The 17,539-nt window shown below is 42.3% G+C and overlaps 1 protein-coding gene across 1 annotated transcript in view; it reads right to left on the bottom strand.

The window, feature by feature from the left end:
- MYO3B (myosin IIIB) overlaps positions 1-17,539 on the bottom strand; it is a 386,918-nt gene that overhangs the window by 77,426 nt on the left and 291,953 nt on the right. Inside the window, exons 23-25 of the mRNA XM_040441512.1 lie at positions 9,232-9,311; positions 5,907-5,984; positions 5,454-5,659 (exon numbers count right to left, since the gene is read on the bottom strand). Of these exons, the coding sequence (XP_040297446.1) occupies positions 5,454-5,659; positions 5,907-5,984; positions 9,232-9,311 (364 nt within the window). The remainder of the gene's footprint in view (positions 1-5,453; positions 5,660-5,906; positions 5,985-9,231; positions 9,312-17,539) is intronic.

Genomic DNA, 17,539 nt, shown 5'->3' on the forward strand with positions numbered 1-17,539 from the left:
GGGGCGTCTTGTCGCGCGTTCCCGTACATACGGCACAAATAGTGGTGGAAGAAAGGAGAGTGCCTTCTAGATGCCATAAACCTGTGCACAGGACATGTCATAAATGTCTGGTAGATGGGGGGCCCAACTCTTGGACCCGAAGCCATCTCCAGAATGGATGAGGCCACCACTGGAGGTCTCCATCCACATTTACACAGAAACAGTTGGGACTTGATATTCATAGAAGTGACTGGAAAGTGGATCAAGTTTGAATGGACAACTTGTATTATACAGAATATCTGCAGAGCAAGTAAGCAAGCCGCTCACTCTAATTCTATCTACACAGATGCAAATGTCACTGATTTGACTTTCTTTACTTGCTACAAAGTGAGACCTTGTCCGGGGTCATTTATAAAGGACCCCTGAGAATGGACCACTTGTCAGTTCCAGTAGCTTAGCTTATAGAGTGCTCATTTGTGCCTGACAACAGAGAAAACTGTGTGTCTGAGAGTCACATTACAACTGTCCTTTCAGCCCCCTCCTCTGCACCGATCCATATGGCGGTATTATGTCAGTTGTGTATACAATATTATGTGGACACTGCACGGGAGTAAAACTTTTACCTTATTATTAGTACAAGGAATGGCAGTTTTATCTGGGCATTAAATGGGAGCGTTGTGTTGCCAATGTTTTGCATGTGGCCACTATATGGCAGTATTATTAAGCAATTAAATGGAGATATAATTTAGACTTTGTATGTCTATATTATTTTACATGTGCAACTTCGAAATTAGTAGATGCAAGATCATAAACTACAGGTGAAACTCGAAAAATTAGAATATCGTGCAAAGTTCATTTATTTCAGTAATGCAACTTAAAAGGTGAAACTGACATATGAGACTCATTACATGCAAAGCGAGATATTTCAAGCCTTTATTTGTTATAATTTGGAAGATTATGGATTACAGCTTATGAAACCCCAAAGTCACAATTTTGAGGTCCCCTTTGCTCAGGGGGTATGGATTAGTTAGCTGACTAGAGTGCGACACTTTGAGCCTAGAATATTAAACCTTTTCACAAAATTCTAATTTTAAGCTGCATTAATGCAATTCCTTTTCATTTACATTACTGAAATAAATAGACTTTTGAACGATATTCCAATTTTTTCGAGTTTCACCGGTACAAGCTGACTTGGACATTAGGAGTGCTTGAGCATCCATTTGGCAAATGAGATTCAATGGTCAATGTAGATAAATGTAAAGTTCTGCATCTGGGCACTAATTATCTACATGCATCATATGTCCTAGAGAGAGTAACACTGGGAAAGTCACTTGTAGAGAAGGATTTGGGTGTACTTGTAGATCGTAGACTATACAGTATCTCACAAAAGTGTGTACACCCCTCACATTTTTGTAAATATCTTATTATATCTTTTCGTGGGACAACACTGAAGATCTGACACTTTGATTCAATGTACAGTAGTCAGTGTACAGCTTGTAGAACAGTGTAAATTTGGTGTGTCCTCAAAATAACTCATCACACAGCCATTAATGTCTAAACCGCTGGCAACAAAAGTGAGTACACCCCTAAGTGAAAATGGCCAAATTGTGCCCAAAGTGTCAATATTTCGTGTGGCCACCATTATTTTCCAGCACTGCCTTAACTCTCTTGGGCATGGAGTTCACTAGAGCTTCACAGGTTGCCACTGGAATCCTCTTCCTCTCCTCCATGATGACATCACGGAGCTGGTGGATGTTAGAGACCTAGTGCTCCACCACCTTCTGTTTCAGGATGCCCCACAGATGCTCAATAGGGTTTAGGTCTGGAGACATGCTTAGCCAAATCCAGCACCTTTACCCTCCGGCAGTGGTCGTCTCGGAGGTGTGTTTGGGGTCATTATCATGTTAGAATACTGCCCTGTGGGGGATCATGCTCTGCTTCAGTATATCACAGTACATGTTGGCATTCTTAATTCTCTCAATGAGCAAGTAATGTCAATCAGCTGCTTCTAAGATCAGTCGGGTTTTAAACGAGGCATGGACTTGCAGGACAGGGATGTAATATTACCACTTTACAAAGCTTTGGTATGGCGTCATCTGGAATAAACAGTTCACTTTTGGTCACCAGACAGTTCATAGAAAGGATGCGCTGGAGCTGGAAAAAGTACAAAGATGAGCGACTAAACTGATAAGGGGCATGGAGGGTCTTTCTTATGAGGGTGGATTGAGAAGAGGTGTCTAAGGGGGAACATGATTAACTTATATAAATATGTAAATGGGACACACAAAATATATGGTATAGTAAGGTAAGGTGCACGGTCTCTGTCTGGGAAAGAAAATGTATGGTCTGCAGAGGTATCAAGGGCTATTCACAATTAGAGCTGTGAGGGCTCATGCACACGAGCATACTGGCTCAGTGCCCATGCTGCGGACTGCAAACTGTGGTCCGCAATTCACGGACACTGGCCATGTGCACTCCACTTGCAGATGTGGACCCATTGACTTGAATAGGTCTGTGATCCACAACATATGGCAAAAGATAGAACATTTTCTTTCTTTTTGCAGTGCAGAGGCACGGATCAGAAGCTCATGGAAGTGCTTCGTGGGCTTCCGAACCGTGCCTCCTCAGCATCAAAAAAAGATAGGTGAAGTCCTATCTTCGGTTGTATCTGGCGGATGCAGACCCGTTCAAGTCAATCGGTCCTCATCCGTGATATGGAGTGCACATGGTCAATGCCCGTATATTGTGGACCGGTCGTTTACATTCCGCAGCACAGAGCAAACACACTCGTGTGCATGAGCCCTAAATCTGTGCAATCGTCTACCCCAGGACATGGTAACTGCATGAACAGTGGACGTTTTAAAAAAAGGCTTAGATGAATTCTTAGAACAGAATAACTTTGCTCATTACTCATCCAATTTCTAACCTTGGCCTTGCAGGTACTGTATATTACATTCACTAGTAAGCTAAGGGCAAGTTCACATCTGTGTTGGAGGCTCCGTAAAAGTCGTGCATGCTCAGGTAGCATTTATATTACAATGGAAAGAAGAACTTTTACTTATGACTTGAATTTTTAATAATAACTACAAACGACTTGGCTATGGAGCTTTTAACAATTCATTCTAAGAAAAAATCTTAAAATGATCACAGTCTCTCACTGACTTCAGTTTCTACATCCAAAGACATTGACAAGCCCTCTGCTGAATTTGCACACATTATTTTCTGTGTTGAGAGCCATAATTAAAGCTTTGAAATGGTTTCTTTAAGTGAAATATTGGGAATAGATAAATACATTAGCCGGTGATCCATGAAATTCCTCAAATATTCAGAGCAGCAGATCAAATGCTAAACAGATTGACACTTCTTTGTTCATATTCAAAAAACCCATTAGGCAAGAATGAACAAGAGTCAGAGCCTTATGGTAAATCTGAGGATATGAAAGATCCTTAAGCCCGAAACTTAATTGCTACTTTGATCCTTTTTAGTCCTGTACAAACAAAATAGATGAGTTAGCAGCTTTCCTCCTGATACTGCAGACCATGTTTATATGACAATTGCATTTTATAAACTATTAGTGCAGAAAAAAGGAGAAGGAAAAAAACATTGGGTATTATTTCAATCAGCCGTCCGGCTTGTGTCTCGTATGTTATTACTTCCAGGTGGTTGTTTCATGGTTGTTATCCACCTAAAACCATCTATACCTTGTGTACTGTTCAGTAAGTGCATACAATGTAGATGCTGCAAAATCTTAAAGGGCTTGTCTGGAAGGTGTTTTATTTATCCTGTTTTAAAAAAAAAATCACAACGGATTCCAAAATGTAATACATCATCGAACCCCTGGTGCTGACGCATCCCTGGTGACTGCTGTGACCGGCGATAGGTCACATAATATGTGTCGAAAGGGCCTAGGAAGCACAGTGGGTTCATGTGCACCACTGCAGACACTGACTGGCTTCAGTGGTGAATGTCCCAAGCAGCACGTGACCCAGCAGTGATGTGCCGCTTGTTGACATGTTACTGCTGAGGCCAATCATTGGCTGAAGCAGCATACGTGATCCCATTCATCCTGAAGTTTACAGACCATGGTAGGGAGCCAGGGACCAAGGAAGCAGGTGGGTATGATTTTTTTCAGCAGGTATAACAGGCTGGGGTTGACAGCCAAAAAAATTCAAAAAACCTGGACAATCCCTTTAAGGCCACATCCACATGGTCAGTATTTCGCATCAGTTTTTGTAAACCAAACCCAGGAGTGGAGCATAGCAGAAAAAAGTAATGGAAAGATTTGGACCTCTTCCATATTTTGGACCCATTCTTGGTTTTCACTTATAAATACTGACCTAAATATAGAAGTGTGAATTTAACTTTTTAGTTGAAATCTTCTTTGTTCGTCTTCTTGTATATAAGTGTGTGATGAAATGTGTCAGCAATGTACCAATGTTAGGCCCTTTTCACACTGTATATGTTGACAATTTCAGAAGGATGTACCACAGCTCCACTTGCTGCTTGCAAACAGTGGGGGAGATTGACTGAGAAAAATGTGCCACAGATTTGGCTTAGTGGGCAACAAAAACTGACATAGATGCCATAAGCTGGATTTATGAGTTTTAGACCATTTTTGTGCCTCAATAGACAGTTTTGAAAAGTGATTAGAAAAATTAGATTAGAAAAAAGGGACGTGGCTAAATGGAGACTTCAAATGCACCAGATTTATTACTGGTGTGCACTCTCGTTTTTGGAACAAAATATTGGTGTAAGAAAGAAAACAACATGTATCAAAATGCAACTTAAAAAAAAAAAAAAAATTCAGCTTTTTGTAATAAAATTTGTCACATGAAATACCTATGGATTTTTCTGTCCAAACTTTTCTCAGGTTCCATCAGTTGGTATGCCTCTAGGTGGACTGGAGCACACTTGTTGTGACTTTTTGCAAAAAGTCACAATGATAAATATGGCTGAAAATGTAGCTCTGCTCATAAAACATCTGGCTGCCCCTTAGTAAATGCAAACTACCAGGCATAGTGCAAACCACCCAAAAAATGGAACAAATACGTCATAAATTTGCCGCTGTTGCCTACTCTACAGAGAAAACTGACACGGTCACTCCATTTTTCTGATGCAGCACGCTTGATACATTACCCCCGAAGTGTCCAACCTGACTTGCAAGATGCCCCAAAGCTATCATACAGCGTGTGCCAATGTGATGAAATTTGGTGCATCTTCAGCCTTCCTGGTCTTGTTTATAAGATGTCTAAATGTAAGACAGCAATAAGACATTGCCCCCAAGCTGGCTTTGCATGTTGAATTTTTGTAGGGGTAACAAAAATGACAAAAATGCATCTTAAAAACCTCATGTGTTCTACCTCGATTGCCGCAGTTTTGAGATTATTTTTGATGATTGGAAAACATTATTGATACAATGTTGCATCTAAGAGACAACTGACATTACAGTAAAGAGTTGTCATGTATTTTCTTACCTTTTGAGGAACTCCTCAAATAAAATACGATGTGAATATCCCTGTCTTCGGATATTGACAGTTTCTAGAATCCCTGTGTAGCGCAGTTGCATGAGTACTCTCTCCCGGCAAAACTTCATTGCCTCCCGGTCATCATTTGGCTTAATGCAGCGGACAAAATGAGGCTGCCCAACCACCATTTTGGATAACAAGTCCATAAGGGAATACTATGCAAAAGAGGGCACAGAATAAAAATTATTAGTTATTTTGACTTGAATTATTTAAATTTGAATTATTTTGATGACACGGATTAAGGCTTCATGGACATGATCTTCAGATTTTATATGTGCCTTATATAATATGGGCGGTTGGTTTCCTCATTTAGCAGATTAATAGAAATAATTCACCAGCCTGGTATTGGACATTATATATGAAAAATACATGGAATTACTACAATTATTTCAGGCTACCTACCCTAAAATAAGAAGCCACAGTCTGTCTTTTCATATTAGTTGTTTCGTCCGGATGCCTCATCATTTCCATTGTATCTATCTGATTGCAAAAAATAAAGAATATTAATATGAGGAGGTTGTCCATTCATTCATTCATTCTCAGTAATTTACTATGAATTCATATGGATCAAATGAGAACATAAGTGCCATCATTAAAAGCAGCCCTCCTAGTGCTTGGCTTGGGCTTGTTACCTAAATATGAGATGGGTGCTCTGTATTAGGCCTCATGCACACGACCGTATTTTGTTTCCTTGTCCGTTAATTTATTTTTGCTGATAGGATGAGGACCCATTCATTTCAGTGGGTCCGCAAAAAATGCTGTCCGCATCAGTATGTCCGTTCCGTAGCCCAGCATGTACTATTTTTTTTCTAGGATAGGCATTATTACAATGGATCTGCAAAAATAACGGATGCCATACGGACGTCATCCGTTTTTTTTTGCGTACCGCAAAACACATACGGTCGTGTGCATGAGGCCTTATCCAGTGAAACGGCCTAAGCACAGCAGAGTGAAAAACAGAATTTTGTAAATCCTCATTTATGACAAAGATATATTTGATATCTGTATACAGCAACATCGCTGGACTGAACTGCTTCTACTGCCAGATAATTGCTGCAATGCAGACCAGGGCCACTGAAGACAAACTCCACCACAAGAGTAAATGCATCAGTTACATTAGAGGTGTATGTGTGATAGTGGCAGTAGTGGTAGTAGTAGTAATAGTGGCAATAATAGTAGTAGTACTAGTAGAAGTAGTAGTAGTGGCAGTAATTGTAGTGGCAGAAGTGGTAGTAGTAGTGATAGTAGAAAGTAGAAAGATGGCAGAATTTGTGGTGGTGGTCGTAGTAGTAGTAATAGAGGCAATAGTAGTAGTAGAAGTAGTAGTAGTGGCAGTAATGGTAGTGGCAGACGTGGTGGTGGTGGTAGTAGTAGTAGTGATAGTAGAAATAGTGGTAGTAGTATTAGCAAAAGTAGTAGAAGTTGCAAAAGTAGTGGCAGTAGTGGTAGCAGTAGTAGTGATAGAGGCAATAGTAGTAGTAAAAGTAGTAGTAGTAGCGGCAGTAATGGTAGTGGCAAAAGTGGTGGTGGTAGTAGTAGTAATAGGGGCAATAGTAGTAGTAGAAGTAGTAGTAGTGGCAGTAATTGTAGTGGCAGAAGTGGTAGTAGTAGTAGTGATAGTAGAAATGGTGGTAGTAGTAGTATTAGCAGAAGTAGTAGAAGTTGCAAAAGTAGTGGTAGCAGTGGCAGTAGTGGTAGCAGTAGTAGCAGCTAGTACTAGTCGCTGGACTGAACTGCTTATACTGCCAGATAATTACAGCAATGCAGACCTGGGCCACTGAAGACAAACTCCACAACAAGAGTAAATGCATCAGTTACATTAGAGGTGTATGTGTGATAGTGGCAGTAGTAGTGGTAGTAGTAGTAGTAGTAATAGTGGCAATAATAGTAGAAGTGACAGTAATGGTAGTGGCAGAATTTGTGGTAGTAGTAGTAGTGATAGTAGAAATAGTGGTAGTAGTAGTATTAGCAGAAGTAGTAGAAGTTGCAAAAGTAGTGGTAGCAATAGCAGTAGTGGTATCAGTAGTAATGATAGAGGCAATAGTAGTAGTAGAAGTAGTAGTAGTGGCAGTAATGGTAGTGGCAAAAGTGGTAGTAGTAGTAAGAGAGGCAGTAGTAGTAGTGGCAGTAATGGTAGTGGCAGAAGTGGTGGTAGTAGTAGTGATAATAGAAATAGTGGTGGTAATAGTATTAGCAGAAGTAGTAGAAGTTGCAAAAATAGTGGTAGCAGTGGCAGTAGTGGTATCAGTAGTAGCAGCTAGTGGTAATAGTGATAATAGTAGTAGTAGAAGCAGTAGTAGCAATGGTAGTAGTAGTAGCAGAAGTAGTAGTAGTGGTATTAGTAGTAGTAATAGTAGTGGTAGAAGCAGACGTAATAACAGTGGAAGTAGTGGTAGCAGTAGTAGCAGCTAGTAGTAATAGTGATCATAGTAGTAGTGGTTGTAGTAGTGGCAGAAGCACTAGTAGTAGTTGTAGTAGTAGAATCAGAAGTAGCAGTAGTGGTGGTATTATTAGTAGTAGTAATAGTAGCAGTAAAAGCAGACGTAATAGCAGTGGCAGTAGTAGTAGTGGTAACAGCTGGTAGTAATAGTGATAATAGTAGTAGTGATAGTAGTAGTAGTAGAAGCAGTGGTAGTAGTAGCAGCAGAAGTAGTAGTAGTGGTATTAGTAGTAGTAGTAATAGTAGCAGTAGAAGCAGACATATTAGTAGTAGTAGTGGTAGTAGCAGTAGCTGTAATAGCAGTGATTGTAATAGCAGCAGAAGTATTAGCAGAAATAGTAATAGTGGTAGTAGTGGTAGTAGCAGAAGTAGTGGTAGTAGTAGCAGAAGTAGTAGAAGTGGCGGTAGTAGTAGTTGCAGTAGTAGTAGCAGCGAAAGTAGCAATAGTGGTAGTGGTAGTAGTAGTAGTACCAGAAGTAGTAGAGTAGTAGTGGTAGTAGTAGTAGTGGTAGCAGTGGCATTAGTGGTAGTAGTAGTAGCAGCAGCAGCTAGTAGTAATAGTGATAATAGTAGTAGTAGCAGAAGTAGTAGTATTGGTATTAGTAGTAGCAGAAGTAGTAGTAATAATAGTAACAGTAGTAATAGTAGCAAAAGTAGTAGTAGTAGCAGTAGTGGAAGTAGTAGTGGTGGTAGTAGTAGCAGTGATAGTAATAGCAGCAGAAGTAGTAGTAGCAGAAGTAGTAGCAGACATAGTAAAAGTGACAGTAGTGGTAGTAGTAGTTGCAGGAGTAGTAGCAGAAGTAGCAATAGTGGTGGTAGTAGTAGTACCAGAAGTAGTAGAGTAGTAGTGGTAGTAGCAGCAGTGGTAGCAGTAGCATTAGAAGTAGTAGAAGCAGAAGTAGTAGTGGTGGTAGTAGTAGCAGTGATAGTAATAGCAGCAGAAGTAGTAGTAGCAGAAGTAGTAGCAGACATAGTAAAAGTGACAGTAGTGGTAGTAGTAGTTGCAGGAGTAGTAGCGGAAGTAGCAATAGTGGTGGTAGTAGTAGTACCAGAAGTAGTAGAGTAGTAGTGGTAGTAGCAGCAGTGGTAGCAGTAGCATTAGAAGTAGTAGAAGCAGAAGTAGTAGTAATGGTAGTAGTAGTAACAGTAGCAATAGTAGTAGCAGTAAGTGAAAAGTAGTGACAAAAATGAAAGGCAGTGGGTGGATTAATCAATATATACTATTTAAAAAATTAGTTGAAGAGGCCCCTGCACCCCTTTTTGGGGTACCGTTCCACCAATCCTGACCTTAATACGTCCTGCATTGAGCTGAGGAGGCAGAGATCGAGAAGCCGCTGTCACTCGTGCTCTTGACTGAGCCAGATTACCTGTGGTATAAACGGATATCTTTTAGGTGGAGTCTGCAGCTATTCATGTTTATTCAAATAGCAAAATTTGTGTTATAAGTCAAACTGTGGTAAACCAATACACAACCATGACTAGTCTTCTAGTTATGGTATGGTTTTTACCAGACCCTTCACTTATTCAGAAGGTACAAAATGTTACCTATTTGGACTAGTCTGTGCATTTTAAATCTGGTACTGTTACCTCTTTTTTTTCAGTTCAGTATGTCACACTGTGCGGAAGTGTGGGAAAGGGTAGCAATGCTACTGGATGGTGCTAGCGTTTATGGTGTAAAATGGTTGACATGTAGGGGGTTACTGTGCTGGCAATTATAAAGGTACAGTGGTTGACATTTATGGGGTCACTGTGCTGGCATTTATCGGGTCACTGTGCTGGAAATTATGAGGTACAGTGGTTGAGTGAGTTCTTGGGTGAGTTCCCACACTTTTTTCCCAGGACTTGACCCCTGGATGAGCGCTGATTTAAAGTTAAGTTACTGCAGGATACAGATTACTGAGGGGATGATCTGTGGGGTTGCCCAGATGGCTAGGCCCTTCACAGTAGTTATTAATCCCTTTCAGCAGTCCTCCATTCACTGAAGAGGGGACTGCTAAAAGGGGTTAATAACTACTGTGAAGGCCCCCCCCCCCCCAGGTGATGGGGCGTGGCTTCATGGGGTGGGGGCGTGGCTTCACTGGGCGTGATACAGTGGGCTTGTGCCCCGGAAGTTTTCAGACCCTAGCAACGCCCCTTGTCTGGACTGACATAAATGAATAGAATACAGGCATGGAATATACAGTACAGGCAACCTGACAGCCGTTATCAGTAATCCATGATTACAACAAATTACAGAAAGTGCATCAGATGTGGCAGGCAGACATAGGAAGAATATTCAAAGTAAATTGCAATGCCACTCCCTGTGTCTGCATGCTACACCGGATGCACTTTCTGTAATTTGCTGTAATCATGGATAACAGCTGACAAGTTGCATCTATATTCCATGCTTGTATTTTATTCATTTATGTCTATGAGTAAGACTGTTGTTACAGCTGAAACGCGTCAGACCACACCAGGATGTGCGTCTTTTAGTGTGAACAGTTTTCAATAAAGAAGATGTGATTTTACTGGCTGGATCCAACTCCTTTTCTTCCAAGTGTCTCCAGGGTGTGGACACACCTTAGGATCTGAGCTTTGATTCTACAAGCTATTCTCTTGGGAGCTGGACATCCACCACATGTGAGTGATGTGAACCTTGCAATAAAAAATGAAAAATGGGGAGCTCACCAGAATAGAGCCCGACCTGCTACCACCCAATAGCTAATACATTTGCTAAATACACTAGTGGTCGGCTCACAAGTAATCAATTAGGTATTTATTATTAACACTAAATTTGCATAAATAAAAACACAATTATAATCCAAAAAATGAAAATGAAAATAATAATGGTAAAAAATGTGCAGATAAAATGAGTCACGGTCCCTCATATATTATAAGTTGCGGAGCTCAGGCAAACTACGTTTCATATGGTACAGTTCATATGCTGCAATTTTCTATATCATATTCCTACTTTATCGGATAGGTAAGTACTAGATATTCAATCTTGGTTTAGATCTTTCTGTTATAGAGCGTATTTGTAGTATGTTCCTAAAAAATGTCCTGCGCTATTTGCGCTTTTTTTTTTATATCAAACTTAAGTGCAATTGTATATGGTATAGTGCACTCAAAACCCTATGAGTGGGCTTAGCTGGAATGTCCTGCGTTATTGCACTTTATGGCAAAGTTCTAGTGATTATATTGTGTTCATAGAAGATGTCCTGCGCTATTTGCGCTCTTTACCAGAATCCAATGCAGCTACATATGGAGTGAAGCACACAACTCCCTATAAGTGAATTTGGCTCGAATAGTTTAGGAAAGCTTGTGCTATTATACTTTTATGCAGGGCTCCGGTACTGGCTTGTGTGAAACAGCACGTGTATAGGCCCTGTATAAAGGCTTAACCTCTTTGTTGCACATTCACATACAATGTTGTGCGCTGTTGCGCTTCTTATCGGAGTGGGGATTTGCTCAGGTGGACAGGCTAGCGGACGCAGTAAAGAGGCAACCACAAAGTCTTGAACTTAAACAGTTCAGTGTTTTATTCACACAAAAGGAAAAACAAAAAGTAACGGTTTGCAGTCTTGGTGTTTGTTCACACCATAAAAAGTTCACAGAACAAAAGCCTTCACCTGGTCAGCAGTTTTTCCACCCGCAGTCCACAGCAGGCTTTAGGGCCTGTTTCCCAGCAGGCGTCTCTCAGTGAGATGTGGCTTCTTTTCACTCCCAGAAAAGTTCTCAGTTCCCAAACACACAGAGACTGACAGCGCCCCACTGTCAGAGAGGAGAAAACCACACCCAGCTGAGACTGCTGGCCGGGTTTAATATAGGCCAGTAAAGACCCGGCCTGGAACGTGGGGAGCAGCCACCCACCCAGCACTTTGGCCACTCCTAGTAAGAGACGGCCTGGATCGGCTTTACAGCCATACTAACAGCAAACAGTGCCAGTCAGCACTAGCTGCCGCTGACACTCGAAACTACCAGCTCTTATCTCACCGAGGCCAGGAACCTTGGTTACACATACCTTCCGTCAATGATGAACCCTTGCGCCTTCCTACACTGGTCACCGGTGTTGCCGTCTGTGGGATAATACATACATAGGTCCGGAGTTTATGTTGTGTGCTGTTTGTCTGCTGACGGTCTCACAAGCAGTCTCTGCGTTCGTGCCGGCACTTAGGCACTTAGCGCATGCGTGGTAGAGATTTCCGAACGTCAAATAGTTACTTTTGTTTCTTTTATGTCGCTCTGTAATCAGAATAGGATTCTCAAGAAAATGCAGCTCCTGTATATACCACATCGAATACAGGAGCTCAGAGCATCGATAGGTCAAAACATTCGGGGCTGGAGCCCCGGATGTTTGGTCCAGTGCCCCAAATGCAGGGCCGGCGGCGCCACCTCCTAGCTTATTTATTCACTTCACTTGCCTCTGTGTAATCTCGCACAGGCGCACTGGCAGAGGCATTGTCGAGCAAAGTGCGCATGCGCCATCTTTCAGCGCACCTCGTTAGACGATGCCTCTGCCAGTGCGCCTGTGCGAGATTACACAGAGGCAAGTGAAGTTAATAAATTAGCTAGGAAGCGGCGCTGGGCGGGAGGGAATCTGTGGATGACACTTAAGGGGGATCTGTGGATGACACTTATGGGGGATCTGTGGATGACACTTATGGGGGATCTGTGGATGACACTTATGGGGGATCTGTGGATGACACTTATGGGGGATCTGTGGATGACACTTATGGGGGATCTGTGGATGACACTTATGGGGGATCTGTGGATGACACTTATGGGGGATCTGTGGATGACACTTATGGGGGATCTGTGGATGACACTTATGGGGGATCTGTGGATGACACTTATGGGGGATCTGTGGATGACACTTATGGGGGATCTGTGGATGACACTTATGGGGGATCTGTGGATGACACTTATGGGGGATCTGTGGATGACACTTATGGGGGATCTGTGGATGACACTTATGGGGGATCTGTGGATGACACTTATGGGGGATCTGTGGATGACATTGTTATGGATGATCTGTGGGGTTGACCAGGCGGTTAGGCCCTTCACTGTAGTTATTAACCCCATTCAGCAGTCCCCCATTCACTGAAGGGGGGACTGCTGAAAGGGGTTAATTACTACTGTGAAGGCCCCCTCCTGGGGTGGTGATGAGGGCATGGCTTCATGGGGTGGGGCGTGACTTCAGGTGGGCTTGTGCCCCGGATCTCTGCAGACTCTAGCAACGCCCCTGCAGGAGCTGCATTTTCTTGAGAATCCTATTCTGATTACAGAGCGACATAAAAGAAACAAAAGTTACTATTTGGCATTCGGAAATCTCTACCTAACCAGAGACTGCTTGTGAGACCGTCAGCGGACAAACAGCACACAACATAAACTCCGGACCTGCGTATGTATTATCCCACAGACGGCAACACCGGTGACCGGTAAGAAGCGCAACAGCGCACAACATTGTATGTGAATATGTAACAAAGAGATTAACCCTTTATACAGGGCCTATACACGTGCTGTTTCACACAAGCCAGTACCGGAGCCCTGCATAAAAGTATAATAGCACAAGCTTTCCTAAACTATTCGAGCCAAATTCCCTTATAGGGAGTTGTGTGCTTCACTCCATATGTAGCTGCATTGGATTCTGGTAAAGAGCGCAAATAGCGCAGGACATCTTCTATGAACACAATATAATCACCGGACCTTTGCCATAAAGTGCAATAACGCAGGACATTCCAGCTAAGCCCACTCATAGGGTTTTGAGTGCACTATACCATATACAATTGCACTTAAGTTTGATATAAAAAAAAAAGCGCAGGACATTTTTTAGGAACATACTACAAATACGCTCTATAACAGAAAGATCTAAACCAAGATTGAATATCTAGTACTAACCTATCCGATAAATTAGGAATAAGATATAGAAAATGGCAGCATATGAACTGTACCATATGAAACGTAGTTTGCCTGATGTGAACCTTGCCTAACAATCTGTCTCACACATGCAATTTTATTCATCTTCACTTGCTTTTTTTCCTGCTGAATATACATGATTTCTATTGTAGCACCGCTTCAGTTCAGGACCCACAAGCCCAAGACTACATCCACATACGCGGCAAGCGTTCCGTTAAATCAGCTCCGCCTACTAAGCGCTAAAGTTCTGCTTTGTCAGCCTTCAGAGATATGCTTTAAAGCTGTCACCTGGACGGGAACCTGAAGTCACATGGACAATAGGAAAATGTAGTCTTAAGAGTTACCTTTATTGGATGGTCTGTGACCTGTGCAGAGGTCATTGTGCAGGGAGAAGGAGGAAGTAAGCTGTGTTCATCACCTTTTGTGAATTGTGGATCCTGTGATATCTATATAGAGGTGTTACCTTTAATTGTAATCATGCTTGTAGTTATAATGAGATGACTGCTGAGAAATGATCTCTACAGAACAGAAAGCGTGAGCCTAATATGAGGTTCAGTGGCCAATGTGAAAAGAGCAAGATTTCATTTTTGTGTTTTTAAATATATAGACATGGGAAATTAAAAAATGTACAATGTTCATTGTGATAAAAGACTATAGTGTGTGGATACAGATAACACCTAGTGAGTTGTGACAGATGGAAAACTCAAGTCTGCCACAGCTGACGCACTCTCAGCTCTGCTGCATCTGCATATCACAGTTATATAATGTGGCCCCCAAACACCCACAGATTTACAGTATGTATAATAAGAGCAGTAGTTGAATAGGTCTGGCCATATTTACATCAATAGAGGCAGCAGTGATGTGCAGAATTCATCTGCTAGACATTCAAGTATATCCTAAAGTTTAACACAAGATGTCCAAATGTTTTCTCTGGCTATATCTTCAGAGGCTCCACTGATTAATAGCATTGTAAGAAGCCTTTGAAGCCGGATTGGTGACATCAAAGTCCTAATTCTTGGGTGGCAGGATTTTTATAATGAGTCGGAAGCATTTTTTTTAGCACATTTCAAAAGGATTTAAAGTTATGAATAAACAATAGACCTATGCAGATGTACAGTACACCTTGCCCAAACCGACCGCACACCTCATCTCTATGCAGAGGGTGAACACTTCATATTTTCTGGTGGGACAAGTATACACAGGAGGAAAATTGGCCCTAGATTTCTAAATTTTGTCCAGTGGGTGTTTTTCCTTTGTGATCATGGTTATGGCAAGAACAAGTCTCCATTGTGCATTAGTGAAACGTTCCTATAACATTTAAAGAGGCTGTCCCATTAAGCCAATAGGACACTTAAAGGGGTCTTCCCATCCTACAATGGTGGTATATCACTAGGAAACTATCTCGTAAACGAAGCCAGCAAAGTGAGCCAGGGTGCACCGCGCATGCGCAGCCGCCCTCCATTCTTTTTTATGGGACCACCGAAAATAGCCTACCACTGGCTCGACTATTTCCGTCGGTGACATAGAAGTGAAGGGAAGTCGTGGCTGCGCAAGCGCAGTGCACTCCCATTCATTTCTATGGGGATTCCGAAAATAGCTGAGCGTACTGCTTGGCAATTTTTGGCGGGCCAATAGGAATGCTTGGTGGTGGCCGGACCGGACTCTGCCGGCCACCACTTCGCTGGCTTCGTTTTTGGCTGCGTTTATGAGATGGATGCAGGTCTCAGTGGTGGCGATAAGCCCCCATTGTCTGAGATGGGAATACCATGTGCCATTCTTCTGCTATATTTGCTAGAAGTTTATGGATACAGGTACAGATGGAAGATACCAGTTGGGGAGGCGTAGTGATGACTGAGACTGAAGTGAATGGGAGTGGTGTTGATGGCAATGAGGGTGTTTGTAGTCCACATGGTGGCTGATTCCTCCCCCTCTAGTGCTCCCTGGGCTGTGCGTGCTCCCTGGGCTTTCTTCCATCGGGGCACGCATAGGATTAACTCTTTAGCAGTGATCCTTTGCAACTTTAGCCCTTTAGCAGTGATCCACTGGGTCACTGCATCAACCCAATAATTCAAGAAATTGACTCCGTAATATAGGACCTACTAATTCACTGCATACTCACACATTTGGCAAGCAAAAAGTTAAACACAAACTTTGGATCTTTAGGAAAGCATAATGTGTGACCGGATTCCTGAATATATATGTGGCTTTTCTGTCTAAGAAGCGATTTTTACAGCTCACTGTGCCTGATGCCCAACTGAAAGCAGCTAATGATTTCCCGCATTTCTAAGGAGTTTGTGGATGACAATGAGCGGCTGAGCGAAGAAGTGCAAGAGAAGCGCTTTCCGAGAAAATAAAACACTGAAAATGTCTGCCCTGACTGCTTCTATCACCTCTGACTGCTGGAGGTGGAGAAGCAAAATTTAATCTTCTGCTACAGTGTAGAATTGTCCAACTGTCCACCATCTGAGGATCTGGGACTCCTGAAGATCAGCAGGTTACTGCTTGACCATCTGTGCTTCCTCTTGAATCGCTAGATAATGGAAAACATGGTCCAAAAACTGAACAGGAAATCAGAGTTTAGGGAAGATGACAGATCGAGTCTTGTTAGAAGATGTCAGACTCAGAGGTGCAATTTGAAGCTCCTGAGCCTCAAAGCAAATAATGCAACGGGGCTTCCACCCACCATGTGGGCCCAAGTGTGACTTCTACCTCTGCAGCCCATATAGCTTACACCCTGGAGACTAGAAAAACTGACGACTATATTTTTGTTGGCTCTTGTAGGATCTTTAACCACTTAAATGGCTTAGGTCCCGATACAACCAATTACAAAAACATAAGATTATCCACCACCACTGGCTGGATCTGCCAACAGATATCTAATGTACATGGTCACCTTATGTGGGAGAGAAATACAAAGTAGCAAGAATCAATCTGGCATCTGTTACAATGGAGGCATTGCTTGTAACATTTCCACTTAGCTTCAGTTTAGGTAAAGCCCGCCAAAAACATACTGATACGTACTTTCACACTAGCGTTTTTCTTTTCCGGTATTGAGTTCCGTCCTAGGGGCTCTATACCGGAAAAAACCTGATCAGTTTTATCCTAATGCATTCTGAATGGAGAGCAATCCGTTCAGTATGCATCAGTTCAGTCTCTCTTACGTTTTTTGGCCGGCCGGAGAAAATACAGCAGAATGCTGCATTTTTGTCTCCGGCCAAAAATCCTGAACACTTGCCGGAATGCCGGATCTGTCATTAATTTCCATTGAAATGTATTAGTGCGAGATCCGGCATTAAAATTGCCGCATTGATGTATCCGTTCTTCTGGTCCGCGCATGCGCAGACCTTTAAATCTGTGAAAAAAATAAATACCGGATCCGTTTTTCCGGATGACACCGGACAGACGGATCTGGAATTTCAATGCATTCGGATCCGTCTGACAAATGCCATCCGTTTGCGTCCGGATTTCCGGATCCGGCAGGCAGTTCCGGCGACGGACCTGCCTGCCGGAATCCTCTGCCGCAAGTGTTAAAGTACCCTAACTTCCTATTTCAGTCGATCCAATCTAACGTGTATAGGGGTATCACTACTGTCCATTGGGGGAATTAAGAATCAGACTGTCTGGATTTTTACTTTTTCTCAAAAGATGAGCAGAGCCAGAGGAGTCAGATGCTGATCCTCAGCCAAGATGCATGTTCATA

Source organism: Bufo bufo, chromosome 7 (assembly GCF_905171765.1).
Source record: "Bufo bufo chromosome 7, aBufBuf1.1, whole genome shotgun sequence".
Classification (NCBI taxonomy): Eukaryota; Metazoa; Chordata; class Amphibia; order Anura; family Bufonidae; genus Bufo; species Bufo bufo.